This window comes from Typha angustifolia, chromosome 3, assembly GCF_048772165.1.
Source record: "Typha angustifolia cultivar Huaian chromosome 3, ASM4877216v1, whole genome shotgun sequence".
Classification (NCBI taxonomy): domain Eukaryota; kingdom Viridiplantae; phylum Streptophyta; class Magnoliopsida; order Poales; family Typhaceae; genus Typha; species Typha angustifolia.
The window spans coordinates 5,023,403-5,034,701 of record NC_133241.1 but is presented as its reverse complement, the minus strand read 5'-3'; the positions used below and the strand labels follow the sequence as shown (position 1 = coordinate 5,034,701).

The following is an 11,299-nucleotide window of genomic DNA, read 5'->3' as shown; positions in this document are numbered from 1 at the left end:
GCAGTGGAGGTAGGATCTTTGATTTGGACAGAGGAATGCTTGATCACAAGATGATTATAAGTAGATGTGTAAATAATTCGTACCATGCTACATCGGACAAAAATGACACACTAATTCACTCATTAAACTCTAGATCTAAAAGTGGCCCAGTAGACGTGGCTTTGAGGGGAGAGAAATATCTGTTGATCTGGTATATCTCTACTCAATCCCCTCTCCTGAACTAATAAGAATTAAACCTATTCTAATCTACTTAGATACCAATCCTTTGATATCACATAACCTCATGTGAATAGGATACAAGCCTAAAGAACAAATTCAACCAGATTTATGTCCTTTTGCTAAAGTCAGGAGCTACACAACCCTTTATTTCCCTGTTAGAACTTGAAAAGGAATGAGATTCCATACTTGTGGATCCGGATGGCACACATTCGATATCGTCAATTATGCCCTACTTGCTTAATTTTACGGTTTTTTATATTAGTTTTTACGCATGATCATAGCTATTGGATGCACATATCTAATACACTGATACAGATAAGAAGGCATGCACCGATTTGACTCGAATGATTCGACCCACACTGAATCACGGCTCACTCTCTCACGAATTTAGAGGCCCAATTTGGAAATTCTCCATCAGATTCTTCTTATATTTGGCCCTGATTGAGCCTACTAAAGACTAGCCATATATAGATGAAGTCTTCTACTTCCCAAATCTCTCAACACCTACAAGAAATAGAACGGTGAGCTCTCTGCTAATTGGAAATGGTTGGTTTGGCCCCTTGTAAGGCTACTATTACTACTACTACTACTACTACTAGTGTTCTCCTCCTTGTATACTATGCGTGGCCTTCCATGGGGGTGCTCCTCTCTACCCTACCCAAAACTCTCATCGTCACTGCATCTCCCAAACCTGGCCAAGGTGAGGTATATTTACTTCTCAGTAAGTAGTATATATATCTTCTTATATTTGTTGGGTTTATTAATTTGCTATGTTCCTATGCCTATGCCCTGATTTGTTTCTTTCATTTAGGGAAAGGAGGAAAACTTCTCTTTGATATTTCTGAAAGATTTCTGACACTTTGCATGTTGGTGTGTTGGTGCCTAAATCTTGTAGCTATGTAACCAACACCCTTGATATCTAGAAATTGAGGCATATAAGTGTATGGTAGAAGTGCTACAGGGTGGAATCGTCAACAGTAGGAATTTCTTGTTTGTATATTAATTTTGGCATGATTGATTATTAGATAATCGGTGGTATTTATATTTCATAACTTGACTTTGAAAGGAAACGATTTTTATAATTTAAATGGCAGATAGGACGATTTAAACTTGAAACTTTGTGGTCTGATATTATATTAATTCACCAACTAATCTAAGAGCTTAAGCTTTAGAGGAAAGTTGGTTTTTATCCTTTATATTTGGCCAACTTATATTATTAGTATTGAAATTAAAAGGTTCTCGATGATATAGGCAATCTCACCTAATTATCGGAATTTGCATTGGTTGTCAAAAGAGCAGTAGTATACTTTCTAATGCTTAATATATATATATATATATATCAATCTCTTTCTGGTTCTTTTCTGGATCCCTTGAAGCTCAAATTGCAGTCCTTGTGAAAAGAGAAGTTGTAGTTGAAGTTTGAAAGCATATAAAGCATCCTGATAGAAAGTTAAAAGAACGAACGACATTAGGCATCCATCTTTTCAGATCAACAACAAAATCTGTAGAGAATAAGTGCCAGTATATCTTTTCTATAGTCAAACTTTCAATTAGTTCCAAGTTACACGTACACCAACTTTTTCATTCCGTTTGTAACTTGTAATATTGGTCTCCTTACGCTATGTAAAACTCAAGTGTTATATGCTGGAGAGGACAAAATCACTGTGACATGGGCTCTGAACCAGACCCTACCAGCCGGCACCGGCTCCGGTTACAAGGAGGTGAAGGTCAGCCTATGCTATGCTCCGGTGAGCCAGATAGACCGCAGTTGGCGGAAGAGTGACGATGACCTTAACAAGGACAAGACATGCCAATTCAAGATAGTGCACCAGCCAAACACCGATGTAGAAAATACTATGACCGTCGAGTACATGATCGATCGCATTGTGCCCACCGCCACCTACTTCGTTAGGGCATACGTGCTCGACAACTCCGGTGTGCAAGTGGCCTACGGGCAGACCACGGATGCCATGAAGACCAGTAACGTGTTTGATATCGTCGGGATCACTGGACGGCATGCGGCGTTTGACATTGCTGCTGGCTGCTTTTCTGCAATCTCTTTAATGGCCTGGGTCTTTTTCATTCTGAAAACGAGGAAGGCCAAGAAATAGATTGTGGCTAGTTACAACTCTTTGATGTTACAACTAGAAGAGTTTGCATGTTTGTCACTGTGAATTCTTTTTTTGCCTTTACTTGGTTAAGGGTGTTGCAAAAGATATTTAGCCCTTGTTCACTTGTGGAATAAAAATAAAGTTATTCTAGAATAAGCTTCATTATTCTAATGTAATAACTAAACAAAATCTTACATTATTTTAGTATAATAATTCATTATTCTCTCTCATCTTATTCTATACAACTTTTAAAAGATAATTTAATAATAACCTATAATTATTATTTTGCCCTTAGCTTAGACAACATTTAATTATACATCACCTCAACTATAGTTGTGATTATCTGTCTCCCCACCGTCTCTTCTATTAAATATGAGCCATCTTAGTTACCATTTAGGTTATCTCTCTCACTTATCTCTTTTTTTAAATATTAGTCATCTCACTCACATATGGTTGGTATTTTATTTGTTTTCGAACTAGTAAATTCTACAAAAATTAAAAAAAAAATATTAAGCTCACACATTTTTTCTACAATGCGGGCTTATTACTCTGCATTACACCGCAATGCAAGCTTATTACTCTATATTAACCCATAGTACCTATTTATTTTTTCTAGTGTATGGTTATATAGAGTGCAGGCTTATAACCTTACATTACACCATAGTGTGAACTTATAACCCCGCATTACACCGCATTATGAGTTTATAATACTGCAAATCTGTAATGCATATGTATTTCCTAGTACATAGTTATTTTATATAGAGTGTAGGCATATAACCCTGCATTACCTTATAATATCTCTTTATTTTTTCTTTCTGCATGATTATTTTACATAGTATAGAGTAATAATTTTACTTTACCTCGTAACATGATTATTTTATATAAAGAGCGATGTTATTTTTCTGTCTTGCGAACTATATTACCCATGCAATGCATAGTTATTTCTTAGAGTGGTACGTAAAATATTTAAAATCCACAGTTTTAGTAAAAAACTAACATTATTTCATAAAAAAAAACATTTACTATTACTACTTTAACATATACTCAAGGATATTTTTATTATTTGATTTAAAACATCATCAATTTCCAATACAATTTTATTATTCTTTAATACTTTAATATTAACTTTATATCATATCAAATATAAATACTCTATTATATTAATATTGAACTAAATATTAGAATAACTATACTAATATTAATTCTCTTCTTCTAGTATTAAAAATTAAAATAGACATACTTATTCCACCCTTATTCTACAAGTGAACGCAGCATAATAGAATATAGCAAAATGAAGATCCCCTTATTCAACATATTAGTGATAGACTTTATACCTAAATCATATATAACAAGGCACTTGGAATTCCATATTCCATTAAGCTTGTATCAAGTATGACACGAAACTAATCTATGAAGTACAAAAAATAAAACAAATCTTTTACAAAGATTTGTTTCCACGTTTATTTCAATATAATTACAATCACTATTGTGGTACCCAGAACTATAATAAGTTCCAGCAAAAGTATTAGCTGCCATCTCTTATGTGGACAAAAAATGCATCAGTCTGACATACTTTAAGGCAATGGTAGTAAAAGAATGTGAACGAATGGATCTTTACAGCTAGCAAGTAGAACACACAGATAATGGTTGCAGTAGCAAAAATAAGAACAAGTAGAAACGCTCAGAGGTTTGATCAGGAGTCACAAATGCTTCCGCTTGCCTTGATGCGGAAAAAGAAGTTCAAATACACCACATCAAGGTAGCAATAAATTAGGTGACAGAGTATTCTTCATTAGCCAGTTTCTCCCACCACTCATCAGGAGCAAACAGAAAGAAGACTAGAAGCAAAAAAAATAAAGAAAAACAGCTTAATTTGTCTTTGACTGCAAAGTTGGGGATAAGAAGGGCAAAAAGGTTTGCAAGTTCAGATCAGCGTTCACCATCTCTCCCTTGACCTTGACCTGAAAATCAAATGGAAAAGAATTCAACAGTTGGGCGTAAGGCGAAAGAAATTAGATGAAGATGTAAAATATTAGTGAGAACTTTTCACCAATAAAAATATCACATACTTATGAGAAAAAAGAATCTGAAGTAAAATGATGAACTATTCCATCCAATCAACAGAAATAAAGGGCACAAATAATAATCTAGCCACCTCCCAAGAGCAAATAAAATTAAGTTACATCACCAACCGCAAATGCTAGTATTTCTAAAGCAGATTGTGTTATTGTAGCTGACCAAATGAAGAGGAGATTCGTAATCAAATAATTCATTCTAGCATAAGAAGAGCCAAGCGCATGTTCACATGAATGTTCTTTTCACTATGCTTCAATAGTCCATATAAAGTATTCCCTATAAATAGACAGGTTCTACTGCATTTTTCAGATTAAACTCACCAATATGACCTTAAGACCAAATAGCCAATACCATGAACTATTTTAGCGGTTGGAGACAGAATATCTGATCAAAAAGATGCTTTTCAAGAGAAGTTTCCAATAAAATTATAGTAAATTAGAAAATGATGGAATGCAAGTACCTGTCTGGGTTTCGGCCGCCAGAGGGAGTCCTATCCCCCACAAATCCCCATTTCAGTTCTGTTGGCTTTGCTCTCGATTCTCCCATGCTACCACGGGAACCTGGCCTTTCCATTGTCTCAGCATTCCGCAACTCTTCTGAACCAGCTTGTGAGAACATAGAAGCCCTCCCTGCTCCAGAACCAGGCCTAGCATCTGTGCTTTCTCTCTGCCCAAACCGAACCTTGTCATCAAAATCAAGTATCAAGAGGTCCAGGTCCTTCTCCTTAAGTATTATCTTCTCACGTAGAGTGGTTATTTCTTCTGCAGTATCATCATTCAAGAGCCCCTCAGTTTCTTTTAGTGCCTCCTTCAGATGACTTATCTCTTCTTTGAGCATCTTCTCTTCAGTTGTCTCAGGTCTGGAACCCAAACCCATGGTGAAACACCCAAATTTAGATAAGAAGGATAAAGTACTAAGTATTTAATTAAGGAGAAAATTAAGCATAAAACAAATTTGTATCTCATGATATCAAGCAGTGGATGTGAAGTCCTCTTATGCCAATAAAGCTGTCCTTTGTAATATTCTAGCAGTTGAACTACAAGATAATTGTGAGGTATATCTTTATCTTCAAATCTTGCTGCTACAGTCATTGAAAACCTTTTCTTTTAGAGCAGTGTTTTTAAAATAAAAAATATATATTCAAAGAACATGTAAAAAAACTAAAATCTGAGAAACAAGAAAAGTATACGACTAAAACACTGATAGTTCTCAACATGGTACAAAATTTGGATCTAGACATTTTTCAAATCCATATCAAACTTCTAGGCAAATATCTGCACCAACAAATCTTTCTCACAGCCAAATGTGAAATGAAAGTCTTTCTCCAATTGGACCTATCTTCACAAAGCTCATCACCAATAGTGACGATCATAAGTAACCAAGAAGTTTCCTAACTATATTTTAAAGTTTAATACTTCAAATAAGTACCAGTCAGATCCACAAAGTACGGCTGAGCATCTTTTCCAAAACATACTCAGCAAGGACATGGTTATGACAATAACCTTCCTTCAAATATCAACATTAGTAATAAGAAGCTAATTAACTTTAGTTATTTGTTTTTTAAAGTTCACCATATATAAATAACTCTAGTATAATTTCTTGAACATTCTTCCCTAAAATGAAAACCCTAAGTAGGTCTGATCTACATGGTAATTGTTGGCCAAGCTGGAATAGATCTGAATGTAGGAAGCCCCTCCAATCCCAGCCATGCCCAACTTTATCAAGTATTTTGAGTCGAAGATAAACCCCACGGAATGTGACAAACAATACAAGAGAGGAAAGGAGAGCGGTGACAGAGTAAGGGCTGCAAAGTGCTGAAACGTCAAATCCCTAGCTAATCAAGACCTTGCACTTGTTCACAACAATTCATCAAAAGGTGTTCAACTATCAAAAGGAGAGAGAGGACCAAGGCCTCCAAATTAAAATGCTAGAGAGTGACAAATAGGTAGATAGGTCTGCTCCTTAAGCAAATTGGTAAGTAATACGGCTGCAGCGTGTTTCAGATCCTTAACTTTATTAGGCAGCAATAGGTTGCAAGAAGTGGGACTTAAAGGTATAATTGTTTTTACTTATAAATAGATGAATGTGTAGAAAATTGAGAGTGGAAAGAAAGTGAGACTTGATGGAAATGAGAAAGAGAAAATGGAGGGAAGGCAAACTCTCCATTGGTTAGAAGGAAAGTAGATTTACAAGAGTAAAGGCATTTTAAAAGAATAAGAAAAACCTTGATTTGCTTGCCATATTTTTTTTCAATAATAAAAAAACAGTCACCAGAATAAATAACTTCAGTATACATAGAGGTAATGCGCATAACAAGGTAAGAACTGAAGTGATTTCAGGTTGAAGAAATATAGCAACAAAACGATTAGATTGAGACAGTTAAAAAAAGGAAGCAAAAGTTGATGCTGGATCAATCCATGGAAACCTGAAGATGAATCTAGGACAGAAAAATATGGAAAAACAGAGAGAAAACAGGCCTAACAAATTTTCAGTGCAATCAGCTCTCCTTTACATAGATGAGAAAAACCTTCATTTAAAATTAACATCCTAGAAACAGCCTTTTTAAAGATGGCCATGCTACAAGAGAAAAGCACAAAAAATGCTGCATTATAGGACAATAGTACAGTACCATGCTAGAAGTGTGATACAAATTGCTACTGAAGCTACTGACCATGTATGGAACATAATAAAATAGCTATAGAGCTGAATAAATCCTGTAGGGTGTGTGCACAACTTTAGTCTCAAAATTATCTGAATACAAGTCAAAAACTAAAATTAATTAAAAAAAGTCAAGAAGAAGATGAAGTAGATGCAGCTGAGACAGTATTCAGAACCAGCCATTGAATTGAATGAGTTAGAACGAACAAAGAAGTGAGGAAATGAGTACAGTTTCTTGAACTATATCATAAGCAGATCTGCCCTTCCACAAAGAAATTTTTTTTTAATCATATCGTATATCGTCATCATGCACTTAGTGATAGGTTTAGGAAAAGACTTGTCATGTCATTTACATTTAAGTCCAATTCGGATCTCTCCATTATTTCCCTTTCTTCGTGAACCTTTTCCTCAAAATGATAAAGAATCTTCTACAGAAGCAGGGAAACTAAATTTCATACCACACACTCTCCATACCTTTGGCCATTAGATCACTTTAAAATCTTGTATGCACTTGGTTTGTTTCTACTGCAGCAAGCTCACCTTTAGACGATGTATGTCTTTAGCTATCGATTTGTCTCTACAAGGGCTTTCATCACAGTAAGAAAAGAAAGAAAGCTTACACATGTTCAAGGAGATGGAACAAGGTGGAGGAAAAGATGCTCCACCATTTCTCAAATCACCCTAGATAGAGGACATGGAGATTTCGAGTCATCAAAGGGCAGAGGATGTATTTGAAGAGGGACAGGGTTTCCCAATAATAACTACTTACATTATCATTATCATCTATTATCTATTTTCTGAAATACAAAACCTTAACTAGTTCCTTTGCAAACTTTAATTCACTAACTGCAAACCAAAATAATAGCTGTGTAAACACTAAAACTCATCCATAAGGCCTTCCATAGCAATTTTTCTGTCATGAATTTATTGATGCAAATTACGCCATAAGTGCATCCTCTATTTCTATAAATATTTGGATTAATATAGAAGATACTATTAAACAGAAAAAGTTATTAATTAAGCAACTCCTTATATGTTCAAGCATAATCTTGTTGGTCTAAGTCCTGAATTAACACAAATCAGGTCAATCCTAATCTGGTCAAGATTGAATCAAGAAAATCTCCACTGCCTAGCCTTCAAAGGTTAATTAGAAATCTCCTTATATATATTTATGGTGAAATGCAAGAAACCTGCAAAAATCTGAGAATCTTTTGCAGAAAATGAATTATAATGTCTAATTTGGTCAAAAGATCTTATCTCTTCTTTGACTGAGGCTTGAAAAGAAACCAACCAAAGATCCAAAAAGAAGATCATGAAATTGTTAAAATCTATGGGCGATGATATCACTACAGAAGATCCACTCAGAAGGAAACAAACATCCCAGTCATCACCAGTAAGAAATTGAATCTTAATATTGACAAAAAAACAATAAATCTTACTGTTAATAAAGAGACAACAGCTGATGGTTCTCAAGCCATAAATCCATCAAAAGTCAATTATTTGGCAAACATATCACCTGATAATTATTAGATTTAGAAATACCCAACGTGATAATGGAGATCAGGCATTAGAAACTGAAAAATTATTAGGTAGTAATGATACAAGTTCAAGTTACCAATCTGTGCAATATTGGTAGACAAAAAAATTTAAGCGGAAATATTTTACTCAAGCTAATCTCACAAAAAAAAAAGAAGCTTCTTAATGAAATAACCCCTCTTTTGTTTATCCCACCAATCATAAGAAATGGCATCCTCCCTCTACATACTATTCCAATAAATTATCCTTTTCTGCAATAAGAATACCTGTCATTCATCCCTTTCCTACCTTATATAGTTGTATCTCTCATTGAAATAAATGGACGTCTTAAACCACTCTCTTTGCTAGAAAAATCCTAAATTCACCAGAATGTTCAACAAATGAAGGACTAAACAGAAGAATACAAGATAAAGAAGATCAAAACTTATCTACCATAGAATTACAACTTCTGAAATAGAAAGAAAACGAAAGTTTTGCCAATTAATATTGCAATTAAAAAGCATGTTATATTTAATAAATACCAAAAAAGGCTACTAAATTTCAAGTTCCCAGGTTGTTGATCTTATTAACAGCAAAAGAGATAAATTAAAAACGAGATGAAGCCCTCGTCAAAAGAAAAAACACATTTATAAAGAGAACCAACTTGATGTCCATGTTAGTTCAAAACATATTCTTGACAACTACTTCCAGTTGAAGAAAACAATTATAAGTATCAAATTTTCGAATAAGAAGTTGCAGAATGAATCATAGATAAGCAGAAAAAGAGATCACATATACCTGTTGACCCCACGGTGTCCTAGATCAAGGTCTATCTTTCTCCAATCCTTCCCTTTCTCCTCCAACACAACCTCCCTAGGCTTAGCATCCCCAAAAGGATTCACCTTTGGCCGTGTCCTCGTTGCTCCTTCAGTTGCTGCTGCTGCGACCTGCGACCCAGGGCTCCCGGGCCTACTGGACTGTGCGCTAGAAGGCCTGCTCGAATGAGAACTAGTTGGCCTGCTCGTCTTCTTGAGGTCAATCTCAGTGTCCATCTTCTTCCAATCCAATCCTTTGTCTGCCAAAACCTCCTCCCTTGGCCTCGCAGCACCAAACGGGCTAGGCCGACTCTTAGCCGGCTCAGCAGGCACCCCTCCAACCTCCCCCTTGGGTGGATCCAAAGCAAGCCTCTGCCTTTCACGATCCCCATTACGCAGGGGTACTCTTTCAACTCCTCCCCTCCCCCAACGGTCAGAATCTGACGGACCACCAGAATCCCCAAACCCTGACCCGAAGCTAGGGTACCTAGATGGAACCGACTTCTTCCCACGAGACCAATCGTCAGCCTCATCAGCCTTTGACACGCCGCCGCTTCCTAGCGAGCTATATCTCTCATGCCTACCAGAGTCCATCGGCGACGGAGCGAAAGACCTCTTGTTCGCCCCCCAGTTATCAACCTCATCCGCTCTCGACGGCTGATCGAGATCCGAAACCCTAGACGGTGGCCCACGCCGCTCATCGTCATCAAACCCGCCGCGCCTCCTGCCGCCGAAACTATCACCTTCATCGGACCTCCGTCCGGATCCGTACCCGTAGGATCGGAATCCGCCGCCGATGCGGGACTGATCGAGCTCCTCGGCAGAGCGCTCTCGGGGACCGGTGGGGAGGCGGAGCATCTCATCGGGGGTGAGCCCGACGGCGGTGGACGAGGACGGATGGCGTCGGCCGCCGGGCCCCTCATAGGTGCCGCTAGCGAACTTGGAGAGGGAGATCGGAGTGGCCTTCTTCTTCTTGGGCTTTCCTGCGGCGGCTGCCTCCGTGAGGCTCGGGAAGTTCTCCGGCGGCTCACCTGCCGCGAGGACGGGGTCCGCCGCCGCGCGCTCGCGCTCCTCCGCCTCGGCCTGCTCCGCCTCGAGGGCCCAGGCGCCGATCCCGCCCCAGGGTTTTGACATCGCCTGCTCTAAAGGTTGGGATCTGGGGAATTAGGGCTCGGGTTAGGGTTAGGGCTTCGACGGAGGCGTGTGGAGAGAGATGAATCGAGAGCGGAAATTTTTAATTCTTTTATTTATTTTTCTTTCTATTATTTCTTCTCTCTTCGGTCCCAACGGCAGCCGCGGATATATATGGGAATATTTGGTATCTTGATTTCAGAGAAATGTAAGTATTATATATATATATAATATATAGATAGATAGATAATATATATATATATATATAGATAGATAGATAGATAGATAATATATATATATATATATGTATATTACATTTATATGTACATTTGGTATCTTGATTTCATAGTAATGCAAGTATATATATATATATATAAATAAATACACACACATAAGATCTAGTATCCAATTCTTAAATCAAGATGGATTCGAAAGAGTTTATTGGAAGAAAACAAATTCAAAAAGAGTGGATTCTATGGAGAGTAAATTAGAGAAAGTTTTCTCCCAGGGGTAAGGAAGGGATGGAGACCCAAATTTCTCTATTTGGGCTCCCCCACAACCCTTCCCACTCTCAAACACTTACCTTCCTCATCCACCACCCTGGACTTCGCTTGTGCAAGCGGTTGTCCATGAAGTTATTGCTCAAGGAAAAAAAGCTCTCCTCCCTTTTCCTAGGCCTAGCTCTCCGCCAATGCTTGCTCAGCCTCGAGGGCTTAAGCACCAATCCCGCCCTAGGGATTTTTTGACATTGCCTTCTCTAAAGGTTGAGATCTA

General features: G+C 37.5%; 2 protein-coding genes across 2 annotated transcripts; one reads left to right on the top strand and one right to left on the bottom strand.

Annotated features, from left to right (window-relative positions):
- Positions 1-614: 614 nt before the first annotated feature.
- On the top strand, positions 615-2,454 carry LOC140758217 (high-affinity nitrate transporter-activating protein 2.1-like). The gene is made up of 2 exons (XM_073094305.1): positions 615-919; positions 1,855-2,454. The coding sequence occupies exons 1-2, from the start codon at positions 763-765 to the stop codon at positions 2,328-2,330; spliced, it is 633 nt and encodes a 210-aa protein (XP_072950406.1). The 5' UTR covers positions 615-762; the 3' UTR covers positions 2,331-2,454.
- Positions 2,455-3,977: 1,523 nt separating this feature from the next.
- Positions 3,978-10,666, bottom strand: LOC140780099 (eukaryotic translation initiation factor 4B1-like). The gene is made up of 3 exons (XM_073125434.1): positions 9,378-10,666; positions 4,867-5,265; positions 3,978-4,291 (listed from the first exon to the last, which is right to left on the bottom strand). The coding sequence occupies exons 1-3, from the start codon at positions 10,526-10,528 to the stop codon at positions 4,267-4,269; spliced, it is 1,575 nt and encodes a 524-aa protein (XP_072981535.1). The 5' UTR covers positions 10,529-10,666; the 3' UTR covers positions 3,978-4,266.
- Positions 10,667-11,299: the final 633 nt, after the last annotated feature.

What these genes read in the sequence shown, in the direction of transcription:
- LOC140758217 (XM_073094305.1), top strand. Translation starts at nt 763, where the DNA reads ATGGTTGGTTTGGCCCCTTGTAAGGCTACTATTACTACTACTACTACT. An exon ending in ATCTCCCAAACCTGGCCAAG is followed by an intron (nt 920 to 1,854) that starts GTGAGGTATATT and finishes GTAAAACTCAAG; the next exon opens with TGTTATATGCTGGAGAGGAC.
- LOC140780099 (XM_073125434.1), bottom strand. Translation starts at nt 10,528, where the DNA reads ATGTCAAAACCCTGGGGCGGGATCGGCGCCTGGGCCCTCGAGGCGGAG. An exon ending in GGACACCGTGGGGTCAACAG is followed by an intron (nt 5,266 to 9,377) that starts GTATATGTGATC and finishes TTTGGGTTCCAG; the next exon opens with ACCTGAGACAACTGAAGAGA. An exon ending in GGCGGCCGAAACCCAGACAG is followed by an intron (nt 4,292 to 4,866) that starts GTACTTGCATTC and finishes TTTGATTTTCAG; the next exon opens with GTCAAGGTCAAGGGAGAGAT.